Genomic DNA, 22062 nt, shown 5'->3' on the forward strand with positions numbered 1-22062 from the left:
CACTCACCCACACCCACACCCACACACACACACTATCAGAAGCCGTGTGCCAGGTCTACTTATCACCATCGATCGGGTCCAGCCAAGTCACTTTACTGCATGGCAGACATCCAGCCCTAAATCAAGGAAAACATGAGTTTGTAGCCAAAATGGCCGACGATGTGTTCTCAGTCTCTTTTGTGCTGCTGCGGCCGACTCCCAGGTGTGTGAAACTGTCATGCTTGCACTTAAAGAATGAAGTCTTTTTTTTATTAACAGTTGATCTCATATCCTTCACTCCCGTCATCCAAATGTGTGTCCGATACAATTTGACATACAAATATATCAGCAGGATGACAGCAATGAATATGTTTGTTATTTTTGTGACTACAGTGATTCTTTGGTTCGATTTAGGCACAAAAAGAACTTGGTTCGTGCGTGTGAGATTCCTGCGTTACCTTTTCTCCATATTGTGCATCATAGGGCCACGTATTACCATAGCAACCTGAGCCACGTGCTTCGACAGCATTGTAATGTGGTGCCTTGAAGTTGTTTGCATGATTCACAGGGTCGGTCTCTTTGATTCAGTTTAATCTAGCAGAAATGTTTTCATCCTGGTGTGTCACTTCTGAGAAAAGCTTTATGATTTTCTTTTGACCAACACACCTCTTTGACAAGATGTTTAGTGTAATTCATGAGGGCATAAATAAATAATTGCATAAACAATATGTTAACAGAGTCCAATAAATCAACTAAAAATGCCAAATCGCATTTGGAGGAAAACAAAAATTGACAAAATATGTCTAGAACATCATGGCAACTTTGCATTGCATTTCTTCCAGTTTACCCCAAATACTGTATCTAAGCCAGTGCGCTTCAGAACCGGCTTCTTTCAAATCAGGTGAATATGTATTTGTGTGTTTGAGTGCATGTTTGTGTGTCTGCTAGCGCAAAGCCTCCCAGTGTGTGTGTTTGTGGACTAAGGAGGTTTTCATCGGAGCTTAACTGTGACAGCTCTGTCTCCGTTCTGCTGGCAGATCAATAATATAGTCGCAGATGACTGTACTAACACTTGGAGCCGGTTAGCAGGCACACACGCACGCACGCACGCACGCACGCACGCACGCACGCACGCACACACACACACACACACACACACACACACACACACACACACACACACACACACACACACACACACACACACACACACACACACACACACACACACACACACACACACACACACACACACACACACACACACACACACAGACAGACAGAGTGTGTTAGTGTGGCAGACAGAGCCTGTCTGTGACTGTGGAGGATATTAGGCTTATTAAAAGTGTCTGGATCTCAGAGTGACTCATGCTAACTCAGTGTGTGTTTGCAGGGTAGCAGGTTAAAGGGCTTAACACTGCAATGTTGTGACATCTCAACTAAAGGACATCGCACTGCAGCTCCAAATTAGGCCTCAATCTAAGTGATAAAAGGCAGTCAGCTAAAATAACCTGCTCCAGTGCAAAATGTGTACAACTATTACTCCAGTATATATTTTTTAATTGGCTTGATAGTTTCCAGAAAAATCCGTTGGCAAAGTACATTTCTGCAAATCACCGGAATGTGAAGGTTTCAGAAATGTGTTTAATATCAGCGCTGTATCACAACCTAGCGTAACAAGCGTAGCATGGCAATGTAGCGTAACAACCTAGCGTAACAACATAGGGCTCTTGTTCTAGAGCTCTTCAGATAATTGACCGCAAACAATTTGGGACAGGTGTGGCTAAGATCCCCACAGCTGTAGACGGTGTAGTGCGGTCGACATTAGAGAAATGACAACCCTGGATCAACAATCATGGATGTTTCTTTAATCCTTGTGGAAAACTCTAGATTAACAGCTCATAGCAACTGCTTCCAGCTTCCATGACAAGTTAAAATGAAGTCAGCAGGATAGATCAGTCACTTAAAGCAGATTATTCAGGGCCAAACACAATAGAGAAGAACTAACACAAACATAATGTGGGACGCAATGAATGAAGCAAATTCTTAAATTTCTCAGGCTACTCCCTGTTTGTGGTATTAGACTGTTCTGCTAATCCAGCTTTGTCTGTCATAAAGTAAACTGACCATGCTTTCCATTTTTTTTTTGGTCGCCAATACCATTAAAAGAATGAACAACAACCCTCTACTCCATTACAGACAAACAGAAAAAGAATACTTTTCTACTTTCACTCTTGCAACTGAAGTCACAGTGTGTGAAATTGCATTCTTCTGCGAGATAAAAAAGCTGGCTTCTTACCACAAGTCTGAAACAAACAGCTCTACACAGACATTTCAGGAGCAATACCAAAACTTTTGGAAACCTGGAAATGATGAGCCAGATCCGTTTGGGCTACATTACCCAACTGTGTGCCCCCGTCCCCCCATTTCCCATCTTTCCTCACTCTCCTCTCCATTCTGATCAACAGGTAGAGCCCCGTAGAGCCCGCTGAACTTCTCCTCCCTCCCTCTCCAACACTGACTCCAAAAGATCGATACACAGAGTACAAGAAACACCAGCGTTTAAAATGTGACTTTGCACCCACCTTTCCTATTTCCTCCTACCCCCCAGATCGATAACAAGGACACACGCACGTATCCGTCGGCCTTCTCTGGATCGATTGAAGGTTTTAAACATTAACGTCCGCGTCGCCTACATCATCAAAAGCGGCACTGTCATTATCATTATACTCCATATTTAAGTGCTCACCGCGAAGGTGAAGAAGAGGGAGAAAGTGCTGAGTGTAAATGAGAGCATTCAATATCAAAGGCCTTGAATGTCAGAGAGAAATAAAGACATCTAAAGATCACAGATTATTCATTGAGGCACGAGTGCGCTGCTCTGATGTTACACCAGACTTTGCTTTGCCAACATCAAGATTATTTTTTCTCTTTCCTTTTTATACAATCAAAACTTTTAGAGCCTTTTCAACTTTTCAGAACACCAGATGGTTCAGCCGGGCTGTGATCAAACATTTGGGGACTATGGCCGAGAGGTAGTGGCCTTTAACTAAAAGTCGGTTTCATCCGGGCACAATGTTGGAATGGCAGAACCATTCAGAGCGCTGGCATTTAGAGAGGAGCGTGTGATGTGATTCCAGATGATGCAGTTCATGACCATGATAGAGGGGAGCCTATTAATGTTCCAACCCCCCTACACAAATACAAACACCTTGATATAAAGGTTCGATCACCGCAGTCACTAACGCCTTATTTCACCACATTTCATGAAGGCGACAAGGTCATGACGAAAAACCATTGTTCTTACAGAGAATAAGCGATGTGTTACGTGTGTTATTAATGCTATGCATGAACGCAGCATAAGGCGGCGGCTACACACGTGTGTGTGATAGTGAGTATGCCAGAAGTAGCTTTATATATGTGAATGTAGCGGTGTGTGTACACTTTATTTGTCGGTGGATTAATGATACAACTTCTCCAGACCCCGAGCTAAGTTCTCCATCTGCTGATTAAAGGGACCCCTGAAGACGGCGACAACTTCGGACCTCAAGGCGGACTAAAGTTGAGATGACCTTGAAGGTGGACCAGCCATTCTCATTTAAGTGACAGGATTTGGTGCAACGCAGAGTGATACAATTCAGTTTAGTGTTTGGCTTAATATCACCCTGGTTGGAACATTTTTACACCGATCCAACCCTAACAAACAACCCTAACTCAAGTGGATGGCCGAGTCCACACCATAACTATAACAACAAAGAAACTGTGCGGAATGATGTCATTGACAATAGAAAAACCGACAGCCAATGTAAATGTACGGCAAAACGACTTTGCAGAGGGTATCATCATTGACTCCTGTTTGATAAAACAAAGTGTGTTTCTCAAGACACTATCAAGAAGAAACTCACAGTGGCTGTTACTCATATCCATTTTGGGGGCTCCAGCGTCGTTTACAGAACATTATGGTTCATCGTTATCGTCCTTGGTGTGGCCCTTTAGATCTCCTAACTTTCCCACGTTCTGCAATGATCCACTAAAACATGATCTGTTTGTGATTACAGCAGTGACATAAAACTACAATTGGAGTGATAAGTCATGGCAAAACTCCTGCACAAAATAAATCTAACAGCAAAGTCTCTCCACGGGCTTACTCTCTGCTGCTGTGTTCTCACCACCGCTTTGATGCTTAAAAAAAAACACAATCAATTTGAGGCGTTCGGCTCAACTGTTGCTTAAGTCCACGACACCTTTGTGTTACTCTGAAGGAGACATTACCTTCGCACAGGTAGCGGCAGGATGACCCTTTATGACACAACCGTGCAGGCTCCTCGTTCTTGGGTGTTGTTTGAAAAAAATAGTGTGAAAAATTAATTTGTCCGTTATATCATTGACCTACTTCACAAGTGAAAACCGCACAACATGTTTCTCTAATTAGCAATATCACAGCCATATGTGGAATGTGAACATGCAGGACCAGATGTGTTTTGTGTGTGTGCGTGTGTGTGTGTGTGTGCCTTGATTATGTGTTGTTGGTTATGTATGTACAAAGGAAATTAATAAACAAGGCTAGACTCAGACATTTGTCATTTAAAAGTCAGTTTTGACAAATGCTAACAAAAATGACAATAACAGCAATAACAATCATCTTTTGTTGAGAAGTAACATTCAGCAGTCTGATAGGACCCACGGGCAGACAGAGGGCAGCTAGATACCAAAACAGACAACTTCGGAAAAATGGAAAACTGACTGAAAAATTAAAGGCTGAACGGGATTCCCTGAACACAACCTTACCCAAACACCAACCAGTTCTCTCTCCAACTGCTACATCCAAAACCCAACCACGGGGGGCGGAGCTATGACAAACTCTCGTCAGATGGGAGGAGCTTGGCAAGCTTTGTTTGATGCGGAAAAGATGCGTTTCTATCACACTGCTAGCATACCACGAAACAACACATTTACTTAAGGGGGGGGGGGGGGGAGACACCTTGCGTTACATGAGCAACAGGTGGTTTTAGTGCGTAGCAACTGGATAATGGGAGAAACCGCAGCTGAGGAAAGTAAATCAAACATGATTTTGTTTACGAGTTTCTTTTTGGGGGCTACAGTGGGGTTACTTTATTTCTCTATGGGGCCTCATTAAGCTGCCTGTGGGAATATAATGTATGGGATGTAGTCTATTGATGATGAACTGGGTGCTCCCGCCAAACGAGCGGTGGTGCTGTGGTTACAGCCAATGGTTATGCACACACGCACACACGCGCACACACACACACACACACACACACACACACACACACACACACACACATACACACACACACACACACACACACACACACAATCACCACTCAGCAGCCGGGAATCCGATTACCAGAATATACAATCTGGACAGCCAAAAAAGGCCAGCAAAGTGGAGTGGCCGCCACAGTGCCACCAGAGCTCTGATATCTGTATCTGCTCGGGGTGGTGTGTGCTCGCTGTCAGAGGTCCATTCGGATGATTAGATAACGGAACTGTAGCCAGGGAGCAGGTAAACACTATAGCAGAGTGAGGCATGCACCAGCACAGAAAAGAGAGAGAGAGACATATACTGCTCAGCTTCTCTGGGGGGTTTCCTCCCTGTTTTTACTGCTTTGGTCAGAAACTGTTTCTTTTACCTTCCAAATCAGATTGCCAACCCATGATGCACCTAGTTGAAGGCAAAGTCAAACAGCTGCTTCAGGCTTGGTTTAAAAATTCAACCAACCTATGCTCTGAGCAAGGCTCTCACCTTGTGCGGCCAAACCAAACTGACACCATGACAGGGCTCAAAATAATAACTCTTAACCGCACTGCTCCGGCGACCTGACCTTGTGTTTGGATCGGAGGGATCGACTTTGCGAGAGGTCGTAGGAAATTGGAACAAGAAAGAGTTGTTCCTTCAACTTCAGTAACAGCTGGCAAGACAACAAGCTTGGCTTATTTTGAAGCAGCTCAAGGATTGGGCATTTTAAACAATTTAATTTGGCTGATGTCATATGAAATATTTCACATAAGTTATTTCCAAGGAACACAGTTTGTAAAACTACAAAAGCAAGGGCTCTCATCGGTTGGCCATAGGCTCACTCTCACTGACGATCATCTGGATTATTACTTGAAGCGACAAATAGAAAAGAGGAGTATTTAAAAAGTGAACACAGACATCTACAATACAATCATGGCAATTTACCATTTCCTTAATTTCCACCCCAGAAGAACCACCAAAGCATCCCCTTGCAACCTTGACATTTGAGGCGGAATGCTCCTTTAACTAATGAGGCGACGTACATCGCGCTCTTCTCTCGGCAGACAAAAACATTGTCTCCGTTTGACTGATAGAGTGACACACACACACACACACACACACACACAGTGGATGTGTGTCTCTTGAAGTGATAAAGCAGTGGCATATGCTGTGGCAGACACCGTGACCTGTGGTGACGGGGAACAAAGGCAGAGCTGAAGATGTCATTAGCAAGTCTGAAAGTCCTTATCCTCCACAACACAACAGGAGACCTGAACTGCCGGCCCCCCTCACAGCTGCACTTAAGGCTCATTCTTAATTCAACTTCTTCGTGGTTTAGCCCGTCTGCCTATCTGGGGACAGATTTCTATTATTTTAAGTACTTCATTGCTTACTTTTTAAGTAAGTCAACTGAAAGGACTTCTAATAAAAGGTGGTGCATGGTTGGGGATTCCCTTCTGGTGACGCAGGGAAATCTGTATTTACACTAGTTGCATGGACACATAACACACATAGACAGTCCCATCCTCAATTTATTTCTACCTTCTTTCGACACACTATCTATCTTGCATCAGCCAAGGTGTCTGAAAATCCCATACAGTCATTGTATTGACCCCAGTCATAACAACACCGTTGATATTATATTTTCTACTGTTTCTATACACCTGTGGTTTGTCTGGGAGTAGAAACTAGAGCTGCTCCGTTAAGAATGTCAATAATACTGCATTCACATGGAATCGACCAGACTGCAAACCGGATTTCATTTTAGTGGATGAGTGCAGGACGGTGAAATTAGGTGAGGCCTGCAAAGAATACCGGAAACGCTAACTATCAAAGTACAAACATTTTGACTTTTTTCTGTCTGTTAGAAGAATTTATGTCTGGATTCTACCTCACACATGGTGAAAGTTGTCTAAGTTTGCAATAGAATATTCTGCATTTGGTAGCGACATGCAAATTGGAAACAATATGACATAACCATGGCAACATATTGTAACGCGTTTCTGTCACTCTGTCCGGCTGTTGTTGTTTTTTTCTCGTGCCGTCCAGAAGGTTTTGTCCGTCCGCCGTTTGTCTGATTCCATGTGAATGAAGCATAAGTTCCTGTGATGGGAGTTTTCAGAGAAACTAGTATGCTTCCTGGCTTCCAGATCATGTATCATGTTTCAAATGATATATTAAATGTGACTGTTGGGATCATTTGGGTTATTAGGAGTTGACAATACACCATTTCCTGGCTCAGAAAAAAAGAAATAAGTGGACCTTGTGCAAAGATCTTTTTTTGTCATATTGTTTCAAACGTCAGGCATGAACTGTTGAGCTCAGTTAATGCTGTTCTAAAGGAAGCAAAGTAACTGGAACATGCAGCTTTCCCATTAACAAACAACATAGAATATATAACTTTCTAAATATTGTATAAGTATATTTATATGGAAGCCTTTCCTTGAAGCTTCTTTTTCACGCTATACAACTGACAGAACTAGCTAGCTAATGTGACACAAAAGCACTTAATTAAAGTGAGAAATGGTAGCTTGAAGCCAGTTGTGCTAACGCAGACAACACCAGTAAATGAGCGTTTGCTCGTGGAGATAAATGTTTATTGCACTGTTCCAAACTTCTACTGGACAGCCGGGATTTAGAACATTGTGACAGACAGCTAGCAAAAATAATGTAGCTTTTAGCATGTAACACACCTTGCTAAAGAAGAAGTTTAAACCCTGTACGGGCCAAAATGCTTCGCGGCCATGCTACCATAAGCATAACAACAAAGAAGATAGACAGGAACTTGCAGAAGAAAACCATTAATTTACCACAGCCAATTATCCACCAAAATGATAAAAGGAACCAATTCAAAACACAGCAGCAATTTGAGTTTAGTTTTACTTCCACCGAGCTGCCGAGAATATATTTAAAACCCCTCGTTTAACTGCTGCGCACAGTGTCAATACGCCTCGCCACAAATGCTACCAAGATAAATCCCTGTTCATGTCTTGTAGCTGCAGATTAAATGTCGCCCCTTCTGTTCGCCGGGACAGGCAGCGATGATTCAGAACGGCAACAATACCAATGTTTCAGAGGAGATTGGGCAATAAATCCTTCACGCTTTAGGCACTGCAAGCTTCTAGCAGTGCCTTGTTGTGTTTTGCCAAACCATTTGTCCATTCGGTAATTACCTCCAAGTCCAACAAAGTGGACATAAAGCAATAGCAGACGGACAGTGCGGACGCTCTGCTCCTCAGTTAATAATGAACCCAGCTAATCAAGTTAGCAACATGGCAGCCATTATTCCATCTGTGCGCAGCTGGGTGATGAAGTGGACTCCACACCTCTTCCTGCTGTTTTATATGAGGGAGGGGGGGGGGGCAATGCAGCCCTGTGACAACGCTGAGGAGCTCAACGCATCACCAGTAAATTAGGCCGCTGAATGAATCGGGTTTTAGACCATCTTTGGTCTCTTTGTTGGTCCACCCCTCAAATTGAAACGAGAATTACAATGCGGGCTGATGAGGAATTAGTTTGAGACGGATGGAATCCCCTCTCGCTTAATGCAATCAAAGAGGAGAATAGGTGATGGATCGGTTGCGTCTATTAGTGCATGTGAGAGAGAGAGAGAGAGTGAGAGAGAGAGTGAGACAGAGACAGGCTTTAATCGTGTTACATTGAGAGGCAGGCTAAGTGCGTTACCACGATTGTGTCAGAAGTGCTGTGTTCACATCACGGGACCAGTATGGAATGTGTAGAGTGTGTTCTTTGAGCTCGGAGCGGAGACGAACCGTGGGTCCAAACTCAATCAAGCAGCAGATTAAAAAAAAAACCAACAACAATAACAACAACAAAAACGAAGGCCCAGAGCAGAACAATGGACTCATGTGACAGCTGCGCATTGTTTGGTTCTCTTTAAGAAGCAATTGCAGATTTGAATGAACAATTAATAGCGTGTCATGTTTGCAAAGCTGGGGATTTGCTTTGTGTCATCAGACCTGAGCCAACATTCAATTTAAACTACCGAAAGCAGACTCTTTGATCAACCTGGAGTGTTACACTGACAGGGTTGGCACGATTTTGCCGCAAAAGAATGTCATTTTGATCACTGCTGCTGAAAAAAGGTATTCTGGGAAATGCTGTCTCTCCTGCTCATCACCAACAAGGGAAACTAGTGAGATTTAAAGAGATTAGGTTTGTATGTTAGTATAACACACGGTCATGTCATGTCTGTGTTCAGCTAATGCAAAATGCTGAAACAAAATATATGTTGATTTGTAAATATGACACTTTGGCTCCAAGTGTAACATCTGTAGCTGTAACACTCTAATACAGGTTATGAACAAATACTTATGGAAGCGGTATTTGTATGAGAAATGATTTGATTATTAATACGTTACATGATCATCAAATCTGGATTGACTCGAAGCACACCTTACACATACAATCAGGTCTATAAGAGGTACTGTATGTATATAATAAGTTATCATCCTTAAGCTTCTATCATACTTATTTATAAAAATTACTCTGGACGAGCAACATGTTTTATTTGGTGATAATGTTGTTATTCTGCGTGTTTATTATGAGGAGCAAGAAGAGGGATAATACTAGTTAGAGCTGAAAACCGATACTATGCGTTCTCAAAATGAGGTCAGCAAACGTGAACATAATTACAGGAATGTAGTTATGCTCAAAATAACAAATAAGTAAAAACAGCTCTTCTTTTGAACTGCTAAACATTCGAGTATAATTAGGTGGGGAATTATAAATAGCAATGACCATCTTATGACCATCCATGATGTTGTTTGGTTACAATCCTTAAAATAGACAAGCAGTATTTAAAAGCTGCACTAATCAATGATTTTTTTACACCAATGGATCAAATGACTTTGGGCAATATAATAGGCGTTGCTGGTAGTCACAGACCCTTAAAGAACCACCCAAGTCTGCAGTTCTTTGAAGCATTTGGCATCTTTCAGCTCATTGTTTTGGTTTTAGAGCTTGCAAGTGTGGCAAGTCTCAAACTATGACGCTCTACGTACCCCTTTAGCGTCAATTTTGGTGTGCCAACTTCCTTTTCAACATAAACTTCCGCTTTCACATAACACACTGCTTGGTTAGGTTCAGGAAAAGGCCATGGTTTGGGTTTAAATAAGTACATTAGGGTTCGGGGGTTAGGGTTAGGTAGACTACATTGCGTACGCTACGTACCAACGTAGCTTACTTGAAAAGCAACGTTGACTCCCAGAGTTTTCAAACAGGACTCCCCGAGTGAGAGTCCTTGAGAGACCATAGAGTTTGCTTGACCCCCGACCGGCATCCCAGACAGAACTTGTTGCTCTTCATGCTCCATCACGTCACTCCCTCCTTTACTACTGCCATGACCAAGGCCACAGAGAGCCTCATAGTTTGGGGCCACTGACCAAGCTGCTGTAGTGGACGAGTTGGGAACAACTCAATATAGTTATAATTTGACAGGTTGTACACAAGAAGCAAAACAAAAATCCAGTAATGCGACTTCAAATTTGGACCCTCGTCCAGCTAACTAGCTAGGCAGCTCAGTCTGAGAGATTATTTTGTTGGTATTTCGCCAATGATAATTTCAGTGTTGAGCTCAGCTAGCTGCAACTTGTCCTTCCAGCAATCAATGTATTTGCTCCGAGGTCCTATTTTGTAATGATTGCCATTACTTATTGAAGATAAATGCTACACATAGTTCCTTTGATTATGCAGGCAAAAGTGAAGCTATCCCACAAAATATTTTTTATGTCATGGGATGTCTGTTTTTTGTCCCGTATCTTGCGTACTTCAGTAATTTCAGGTTATTTTTACCCAAACGACAAGTGCTTGGTGGCTTTTTTTGGAAAACGCACAAAGAAATGAATCAGTAACTTTTTGTAGGATATCCTATGAACCGTTGTATGAGGATACATTGACCATATGTATGTATCTCTACCACTTTGATATATGTTAATTGGGTGAATTTAGAAAGCCACTATATAAATACGTATGTCGCAGCTCTGTAGTATGAATGTGTGTGTGGGCTGAAGGAACACTCTTTTAAAACCGTGGTTTCAATCATAGAGTTGGATTTCGGGCACAAATCAGGGAGTGTAGCCGCTGTAAAGCCGGTCACCTGCGAGACCGCAGGGGTCAGAGTGCGCGGAAGAGGATCTGACAGGTGTGAGACAAAAACCACACAAACACACCTGATGCTCGTCATGCTCCCAGTCTCAGAGCCAAGCTTGCATCTCTCCAGCTGACTGGCAACGATCTGTCGCTCGGCTTCCAGCTCCCTGGTCAGACGTTCAAACTGCAACTCCTGCAGAGAGAGAGAGAGAGAGAGAGAGAGAGAGAGAGTGTCAAAACGTTCTATCTGCTTGTTTACGGTTACGTTCATAATCATCCTGAACCTCACTTTTGGCCACCGTCGTCTCTGACACGTTATGAATTGTTGTGAAATGGACTCTGCAGTCCGTGGCGTCAGAAGGGGCCAGATAACGCTGTGTCTGCCACTGTTTCACGCCGAGAGGAGTGTGATATGTCGCCAGCAAATAACCAAGATAAAGCGAAACAGATGACATTTTTGGGATGATGGATTTTGTTTTCGTTTTTTCACATGAAAGCTTTAGTCTAATGCCTGCCTGACAGATCATCTATACTCTATAGTGTGCATCCCGCTGGTATGAAGCAGATTGTCAGTCACATCCCCCCAGTGCATGTTTTCTGCAGTGTTGCGGATCACCTTCACCCTAAAATGTGTGGCCTAAATCTAATTTCATATACTATACTTAGAGAAATAAAATGGATGTAAAAGAATAATGTGATAACTGTCCCAGAGATGTGGTCCTTTGGTAAAGCCGACGCCTCTAAACGGCTTTTATGTTCGAGGCTGCCTGCTCCGCTCCAGGCAAGTGGCGTTCACAAAAAAACATGTAACACTATCAGGTGTTACGTAACGGACGGGCGCACACCTGGACCAGTGACCCGCAGCTGTGCCCTGAAGCAGCTGTCTGAGTGTGACAAAACACATCTACTGTAAAGTACGCCGTGCCAGGAAAAGAAAAAGGAAACAATGTAGAACATTTTAGTAAACAGGCAAGTCATGAAGCACATTTAGAAATATATATATAAATATTATAAAAATGTTATATGTTATAAATACTGTATGTCTAGGCAAACTATAAATTCTGATCTCTTAAATCACTTTTACGTACCATTTAATAATGACTGTGTTGCTGTTCAATGTGCGATGAATAACCACCAATTAACCGGTATGCAAACAAACCAACAGCTGATTATAGTATTTGTGTATCTGCTGGTGGCTGCGATCATTATAGCTGATTACACATAACTGATTTAACTAATTTGTGCAAAGAAGAGATGGAGAGAGAAAAAACAACAACTAATTAATGCATTTGGATTGTAGATAGTTTCAAATGCAAACGGTGTCTACGACACAGGACCCTGAAATCATGATTTAGATCTTAAAGTGCTTTCTGACAGTTTTCTGGTGGGTTTCCAGATAATAAAAGTGATGGAATTATAATAAATCATGTCAGGATGGGAGATGTAATCAATCAATCAACGTTTCCCCAGTCAGCATTTGAATACAAAGGGTCTGCTCTAACAGAGATCGGAGCTCATCTAAAAGCTATAAAATTATGGATTTGAAACTGATTGAGCTCCGCATATTTCATTTGGTTTGAAAGTGAAATTGCACTAAGCGGTGAATCCGTTCAATTCAAATCCATATATTTTGCATAGCCCAAAATCACACATCACAAATTCTATTGTGTGAGGATCCTGGAAGTAACACAAGCTCACATGCAGTGCTCATCCGCCTTGTGTTCTCCATCCCCGGCTGACACGTAGCGACACGGGGAACAAGGTGCGTGACAAATGGCGTGCTGCGTATCTAACGCTGAACCCTTGGGGAGCTCCTGGCCAAACAAGGCGAGAAAAGCTATCGCACTAAAAGTGAATAAAAAAGGTCAACCTGCTCCGTTGGCACGGACACGGGAGGCAACTTTATGGTAGTTGTAACACTTGAAATGCACTCAAAATATTACAAAAAACATTAATCTTATTCATAACACGCAATGTGTGTTTCCATCTCAATTGCGCTGACGTCCCACCACAACGATACCATGTGATTATAATGAAGCGTCAATGTAATAAGTTCAGAAACTGACGATTTCACCGTAATTATGCACCGTCTTCTTGCTATTAAAGGGATGGCGCGGTGAAAATATTCTACTGTGGGTGGTACCCTGGCTATGGATAAGAGCCCCCTTTCAAAACACCTGAACTATCCCTTTAATGGAAACCGTTAGCCATTACACACACACACACACTCACACACACACACACACACACACACGCACACACACACACACACACACACACACACACACACACACACACACACACACACACTCACGTGCGTCTGCATGGGTTCTGCAGCTTATTACACTAACAATGGCGGGGGAAAAAGTTTCCCACTGACTTCATGACACAGTTGAGTGCTCGATGCAACCGCCAAACTGCAGAGCTGGAGAACACTCAATGTGACTTCTGTCAGCGGGAAACGTTGTGAGTGCAGAGCAGTCTGTTGATGCTAACATGCTGTAATGCCTTCTCTCTCACACACACACACACACACTCTTTTTTTCTTTTTGCAATCAAATCAACTGAAGGAAAGAAAGGAAAATGAGGACGAAAAAAAACCCAAACCCTACTTTGATGCGACATCGCCAGAACAGATGAAGGGAGAGATGAAATGTTTTGTTTGTTTGTTTGTTTGTTTGTTTGCCGCTGAGTAACTAGCTGGATGGCGAGCCGTGAGAATTCAGTCGTACGGCTTCTTCTAAACATCCAAACAAAAGCCATCCCTCCCTCCTCCCCCACCCCTTACTCTCCTCTCCCTCCAATTCAGGGCTGACAGGCAGACACCTGTTACTGCAGAGGGAGAGGCACAGACCACGATGGGATGTTTTCTCAGAAAAGACAAGAAAAGTAACGGATAAAAAGGATTTGGAAGTAGTGAGAACACATACCTTCACATGGACCATGCTTCACAGAGAGGACACAGAATCACAGCGACTATCCCGCTTCTCGTTGCTCCCCATATGGTCAAAAAGCAACAACAACACTCGCTCTCCCTCCTCCAAACTCTCATCTGTCCCGGGTCAAACACAGCAAGTGATTAGAGGGGCAGAAAGAAAGACATGGTGAGAGAGAGAGAGAGAGAGAGAGAGACTCCAGTGTCACTTGAGCTGACTGCAACTCAGCCCCCCTCTCTCTCTCTCTCTCTCTCTATGTCTCTTTCTCTCTCCCTCCTCGAGGGGCCACGAAACACACACACACGGTGTTCACTGAGGCACAAAGGTCCCTATGGCAACGGAGCATTCAGAAGCCCCGTGGCATTATTTATGCAACGTTGCATCACAATGGGTCCTCCCACCGGCCGACCCTGCCAAAAAAGCCGCCGCTCGCCAGTCTCTCTCTCTCTCTCTCTCTCTCTCTCTCTGACAACACCATCTGCACGTCTCCCTCTCCTCCTGCCTCCCTCCCAAGCCACCACCACTAAAGAAAGCAAGGGGGGGGGGGGGGGGGGGGGGGAGAGGAATTAGGAGAAGGGGGGAGGCGGCGGGAGAGACAAAAGATGGAAGTGAGGCACACACTCAAAAAAGTACACTCATGCCGACACACACAAACACACATGCCTTCACACACCTGTAGGCCATATCCACAAGCCGACACACACACACACACACACACACACACACACACACACACACACACCCCTAATCTGCACTCAACTGTGGCCTGACAATACCTTTCTCTGTTTGCACTATTGGCTGCTTTTATTTGCACAGACTGAGAACGTAAAAAGCATGCAAAGTGGAGACGTGTTACTCCTCGACAACAAATTATAACATGTACGTGCTTTTGTTCAGCAAGTTCATCTTCACAAATGAACACCACTTTTAGGATTTTTGAAGCGTGAAGGCAAATCGGCGGAGGGAAAAAAAAAGCTAACGTTGGGCTATAAACGAACTACAACCACGGTCACATGACTTCACGTCCCCACCACGAAGCACAAGGAGGACTAGTGTTATTATTATGGTCCCATTTACAGACCATGAAGCAAGGTATGCCTTAGCCTGGGCTTACTGTGATTGACAGGTCAACAATTGTAGATTCCGTTCACTGGTTGCAATGGCCAAGATGTCGACGGCCGTCATCCAAGATGGGGAGGGACAAAAGGGCAGTCCACAAACCAATGGAGGATGTCACAATGACGAAGTCCACTAATAGACAGTCTCAGGTTCTAAGTGATGATGTTTTGTAGTCTCTTTTCGCCATTTGGTAGCTCCCGATTTAAAAAGCACATAAAAGCTTCAAAATTAACTTTATGCTGTAGAGCAAAACGTAAAAATCTCTTCGGCTGGTGTTAGCCACAGACCATAATTCAGGCACCAAAAACTCTTTTTAAAAAAACCCTGACTTCATGAGTGCAAAAATGCGGACTCATTTCCAGGTTTTCGCAGTCTTTCTGCAGCACTCTGTAGTGAGCCAGAGAGTCCAAGAGACAAAACCATCATATTAGCTTCTTCTTTTCAATCCACTTTTACATAACCTCTCTCTGCCAAAGTTTGAACTCCTCAAAAGGGATCGTTTGCAATCTAACCTGTGTTTTTGTCCAGCCAATGAAATAACTATGCTTGACAAGTTTTTAATTTCCAAATTAAAATATATACAGAATCATCAAACGAGAGAACATCATTGAAGGTTCCCACGAAAAAAAAAGCAACAGCTATCTCTTACCCAGATGCAATCTGACTCCCAGTGTGACCTCATAGCTTCCCAACTGGTGCCACGGTCCCTTCCCAAAGCACCAAGAAGCCCAGTGAGCAAAGTCTAAAATGTTTTCCTTTCTTTTTTTGTTGCTTTCCTGTATCCGACGTATCCACTTCCCTCTCGCTGGGAGCCACCGTTTAACTAAACCAATCACGGCCTCCCAGCAGATACATGCTGCACATGCAAAGAGCCTCCAGTCATTTCTTTATTCAAATGTGGAACTCGGCTGTTTGGCCGCAGACCGACTGAACGCAGGTTTGATCGCACAGATAAATGGGACGTCAAGTGAACGTTTGGCTGAAGCGAGACAGATCGCCGTGATCAGCTCAACGTTTTCAATCTGCAACTTCAGGATGCAAATACGCAGCAATTCTGAGCGTGCATGCGTGCACCGAATGAAGTATGCTGGGGTGGGAATAAAGGAGCACTCAGCAGATGTTACACACAACGGTCAATTTACTCGTAATGAGGAGTACTGCCCAGCCTCTGAAACCCTTCATCGTCATCTCACGCTTGAGCTCCACAACGTTATACCAAGAAAAAAAAAAAAGCCTGTGTGACGAACCGGCAACATGTGTAGCGATCAGGAATGGTGAGACCAAATGATGATTTTAGTTATATAGGTACTGTAGGATCTGTATTTTAAGAGTTTGACCCATACCAGGGACAACAAAAAGCTGTAGATGTCATGAAATAATAATACCCCAAAAAGTTTCATTGTATTCTTTCAGGGTACTTGAGTCTGAACTCCGAAAACGCAGTTTAATTGAAGAATAATGATGACAATAAATCTGACATAAGAAACAGCTCGGGTTAAAGGGCCATTACAAGTATTTCACAATTTGCACTAACTATTTGCAAATGCAATTATCTATTGATTTTTAATGCATTTTCCCCAGCAAAGCAGCCATTGACTTCTCTACAAGCAAAGCATTACAGCCACTTACCAGACTTTGAAAACTTTACGTGACCTTTGTGTGGAAATGCAGTTTAAAGGAGTATTTTCCAGCAATCCAGTGTTGGACTTTTGAAACTTTAAATTGGGGGATTCACAAAGACAGATAAGACATAGAAAAAGGTCAATGACTGACACATCAGTTATTTTGAGTCCCTGGTGTAGGTTAAGCTCCTCAAAGCCCTCAGTTTGTAATGCAGCCTTTCTGTTACAAAGGAGAGAGGGACATGTCATCTATGTGTGAAGCTGCTGGATTTTACTGAGAACTGACAAGATTGTATTTAAATGATGTGCTTATTGTGATGGATCACATAACATCGCAGGAAATGAATGGAATCCAAAGAAAGGGATTTGTAATAAATAGTTACAAGAGTTACAGAATGAGGATGGAATGGACATTGAGCATTTACCGTGGTCAACTGACTGGTTTCAAAAGAAAATGCTGATTGTTGTTGTTTATTATGGTGGCGAAACATGTATTACACACTGTTGCTCCGCCGCTAATAAGTTAATTCTTTCTTACTTATAAACGTGACAGCATGGCCGGACCAGCGCTGTGTGTTACACATCACACTGGCATGAGTGAGTCGTAGAACCGCTGCAACGCTTGCAATGGCCGCTCAAATACGGCACCACCGAGTCCATCATACTGGTAGAAGAGAAACACTCACTGGCCAAATGCAGCTTGGCAGATTGGTGGAATTGCGCGTGTGTGTGAGGAATCGTAGCTTGATCAGCAATTAAGTGAAAAAAGGACAGCAATTAACTTTGTCTTAATGAGCAGGTTCCACAATTAAGTGCCCGTCGACGGATTGCATTACTAAAGATTGGGCTCCGGTCTGAGCGTGTTAATGGAGACGGAGGGGAGGCAGATAGGGAGCCACCAGCTTACAGGAGCAGGCTGACCCCTGAAAACCCCATTAAAGCAATTAGTGAAGTAAAATAAATGACTGGAGGACAGTGGTGGGCTGCATAGTTGTAGTTTGTGTGTGTGTGTGTGTGTGTTCTATCTGTAGCTGTCTCCCCCTCTCTCTCCACTGTAAAGCGCTCTAATTGTGCCCCGTGGTGTCCGCCTGGCATTTAGTTGTTTCAGAAGGGGCCCTGTTAAATGAGAAAATGTCACGGTGGCTGTATAGCTAAGACCACTGGTGTCTGGAGCTATTGTTTTTTGGCCGGAAAAAATTGCTAGGTTTGTAACAAAGTTGTCCCGGAGGCCGAGAGAAACAAGCCAACACGAGAAGGTGGGGAGTGATGGAAAGATAGAGACCAAGGGAGCAAGTGAAATGCGATAAAGGAGAAAAAGAAAAAGAAAAACAGCGAGGCAGAAGACAGATTCGAGGAGATTTAGCGCTCTCTGGATACCAAAACTACTTAAATGTTCATCCCAAACCAGACAGATTTGTCTTGTTTCCACGATAACTGCGGCTGTAGATCCCGGGTTTAATTCCTTAAAGACACTGTGTCTCCACCCCACCCCGTGCAGCAGCGTGAATTATGTCTTCGTTCATCGTACGCGCAAAATAAAGGAAAAACATCATCAAGGTAGAATTTTTTATTCAAACTGCGAATGAAAACCTCAAGGATGTTAAAAGCCCAGGGCCGTGACACGCGAGGTAAACACCTTTATGGGGACGACTTATCCTGAGATTCGGCACTGTTGCTTTAATCACATTGGAGAACCTTGTGGCCTTGTTATTTTTGTCTCAGTTTATTGCTTGTTGCTGGGAGGATTGCCGATTGACATTTCACTACAAGTGCTGTTTGGAAAAGAGGAAATATGAGTAACTCTGCCCAATAAAAAGCGTACTTCCACCAAATGGATTCAAGAACAAATGTTAGTACAAAATTGAAGACTTAGACATGATTCTACGTAGCACATTCACATATTACACATATTCTGTACAGTTAGAAATACAAAACAAGATGGTGGTTTTATCAGCAGCAAGCCAAGGTGTTGGAGGCGTTTACCGACCATTAACAATGTAGTATTTCAGAATTCCAGTGAGGCTTTGGGATTCACACACCCTGCAATAATGATTGATACCAGATGATTTCTAAATGAAAATACTGCAGTCTGCAAGTATTGTGTCTTGCTTTTAGTTTTGGGATCAAAAGCATGTTCAACGCTGATAATGGCTAGTACAATGTACCATTTTAAGTTGATTCCTGCTGTCTCTATTCATTTGCATGTAATGGAGGAGCAACCGCCGTCAGCCTTCCTCCAGCATCGGACAGCCTCTCTTTAGCCTTGCATGTAATAAACATGTATCCATTTGGTGGATGAATTGTGGTACTGCACACATCCTAATGGCATTGAGCTATCCAAATAGGCCAACGGGTGTATTTTATTATATTGGAAAATATATGTAAGTCTGATTTGACATGACATTAATTGAGTTATACAGCTACCTGAGAACATTTCACAGATGGTAACCAGATGTACCGAAATGGATGAAGATTCCACCTTCACATGCAGCTACTAAAAACTCTGCAACGTTGCTCTGCTTCACTTGATTAGCTACAGTCTGTGCACAGGATACGCAATCCAGTTTTCTGGAGGTTTTGGGATGCAACTGCATCATTCAAAAGGGATATTCCCTCAAGAAGTGTAGAGTTTAGTTAGGCGGTATTGAAATCTTTAATTTCGGCTGTGTTGAATCTACATTTCCACTGGCCCAGTAACAATACTGATGTTTACACCTCTGCATTATATATTGTGTGGAAATTAGTATTCTCAGAGCTTCAGTGATAAAGGGGATGAGGAGGGATTTAGTTTTTTTTAATGACAGCAAAGGCAAGACCATGAATTGTGTTTGCTGCATGGAGGCTCTATCCAACAAATAGGAGTTTATTTTCGACAGTATAATCCTCAATCGAACTCGTGGTAAGACGGCGAACAAGTTGATCCCCACTCTTCTTTAGTAATAGAGAATTGAAAATTGTAATCCCTTAACTACTGAACTACGAAACTAAGTGACGTGTTACCGCACCAACACGTCTCAACTGTTCTGATACTAAATGATATCAATCTCTGTTATGCTGCGTTTGTGCTGACTATGGCAGGCCAAAACCCATTACAATACGAAGAGCCTGTGAATAAAACCATAAGTAAAAGGAAAAAAAACTATCCAATCATTCATGTTGGAACCTTAACGTCAAATAAATCTCAGAAGTCTACAACAGAAGCTGCACTTTGATCACGGATGGCTATTGACATGCACTTTTTTGAGAACTGTGCAAAAGATAAGCTTTAACTCTAGACAATGTGAGATAAGAGAGAAGATCAAGAAGAACTAGAGACAGGCGGCTGATGGAAAGTTGTAGGATCCTAGTGAGTAGTTAGCACCTAACTAAAGGAAAGTTGTAGGCTCCTGGTGGCTAGTTAGCACCTAACTAAAGGAAAGTTGTAGGCTCCTAGTGGGTAGTTAGCACCTAACTAAAGGAAAGTTGTAGGCTCCTAGTGGGTAGTTAGCACCTAACTAAAGGAAAGTTGTAGGCTCCTGGTGGCTAGTTAGCACCTAACTAAAGGAAAGTTGTAGGCTCCTAGTGGGTAGTTAGCACCTAACTAAAGGAAAGTTGTAGGCTCCTAGTGGGTAGTTAGCACCTAACTAAAGGAAAGGTGTAGGCTCCTGGTGGCTAGTAGCACCTAACAAAAGGAAAGTTGTAGGCTCCTGGTGGCTAGTTAGCACCTAACTAAAGGAAGGTTGTAGGCTCCTGGTGGCTAGTTAGCACCGAACTAAAGGAAAGTTGTAGGCTCCTGGTGGTTAGTTAGCACCTAACTAAAGGAAAGTTGTAGGCTCCTGGTGGCTAGTTAGCACCTAACTAAAGGAACGCTGTAGGCTCCTGGTAGCTAGGTAGCACCTAACTAAAGGAAAGTTGTAGGCTCCTGGTAGCTAGTTAGCACCTCTGTTGCCTGATCCACCTGTCTTGGCTGTCTGAAAGGCTACTCCAGCCTGTGATTGGTTGCTTAATATTGCACTCCAATCCCCAACAAGACGGACGGTTTGAACGTGTTTAATGTGTTTTTGGTGATGTGCAATTTTAGGTTAAGCTTTGCAAACATTTATTCATTTATTTTTTTTGGAAATATTACTTCAACCTTCTGTTTGACAATACAAGAGGCATAGATTTGAAAGGTGCAATAGTTACAGCAAAAACATGAATCCCATAGTGTTTGCAATGTGCCAGCTTCATACAAGAAAATGTCCAGGGGGCAAAGTCCAAACTTTTTAAAATATTAATGATATTTTTCCACAACTACTGTTGTATTGTAGTATTGAGTATTGTGTGTTGCAGTTAGGGAGTCATCTTGAGACCTTGTTATAAGAAAATAAAAATAGAGAAAGAAATCTGACAAAACTTTGAGAGTATTGGCTTAATGATACAACCTTTGAATTTGAATGTTCTATATCTGTGGATGAGGGGTTTAAAAAAAAGAAGGAAGAAACTAAATTGGGTGGGAAAACAGAACTGATAGACAGAAATGCTCAAAGCTCCTGCGTGAGCTGAAATCCTGGTTGCGGCATCTGTCTCTTTCTTCATTTGCCTGCAATTAAATAATCAACATCTACCGCGAGACTTACTCTCATCAAATATAAAGTATGGTATCTTCTCCTTTGCAGTGTCTACCGTCTGCTCGGCTCTCTGCATAATGTGCATAATGTAACTCGCAAAACTGAACTCAAAGTCAAGCGCTGTAATCAACTCTGCCACCCGACGAAGCGTGCACACACACACACACACACACACACACACACACACACACACACTAGCTTGTTAGAGAGAGAGAGACGTGAATGGGACCGAGCTGTAAAATATAAGCAAACGTTTGGCCTTTCCGAGCCCGACCACAATGCATTGCTTCTCCTCCCCTGTCACACTGCTTTCCAGTTTCAGTGACAGACATCTAACAGCATAACATTTTTTTTTATGAACACGCATGAATGCAAATATGTATGCATGCACTCAAATATGAGCTGAACTCCTCCTCCGAACGGGGACTGTCCGATCATAGCTTAGC

General features: G+C 42.9%; 1 protein-coding gene across 6 annotated transcripts in view; it reads right to left on the reverse strand.

The window, feature by feature from the left end:
* Positions 1-22062, reverse strand: part of ctnnd2b (catenin (cadherin-associated protein), delta 2b) — a 155296-nt gene that overhangs the window by 84454 nt on the left and 48780 nt on the right. For 5 of the 6 annotated variants that reach the window (XM_034555360.1, XM_034555358.1, XM_034555362.1 and 2 more), the window contains exons 1-2: positions 14281-14605; positions 11431-11543 (exon numbers count right to left, since the gene is read on the reverse strand). In XM_034555360.1, the coding sequence (XP_034411251.1) occupies positions 11431-11543; positions 14281-14295 (128 nt within the window). In that variant the 5' untranslated portion in view covers positions 14296-14605. Of the gene's footprint in view, positions 1-11430; positions 11544-14280; positions 14606-22062 lie in introns of those variants that run through there. The other variant, XM_034555363.1, reaches the window with a different exon arrangement.

Source organism: Cyclopterus lumpus, chromosome 17 (genome assembly GCF_009769545.1).
Source record: "Cyclopterus lumpus isolate fCycLum1 chromosome 17, fCycLum1.pri, whole genome shotgun sequence".
Taxonomy (NCBI): domain Eukaryota; kingdom Metazoa; phylum Chordata; class Actinopteri; order Perciformes; family Cyclopteridae; genus Cyclopterus; species Cyclopterus lumpus.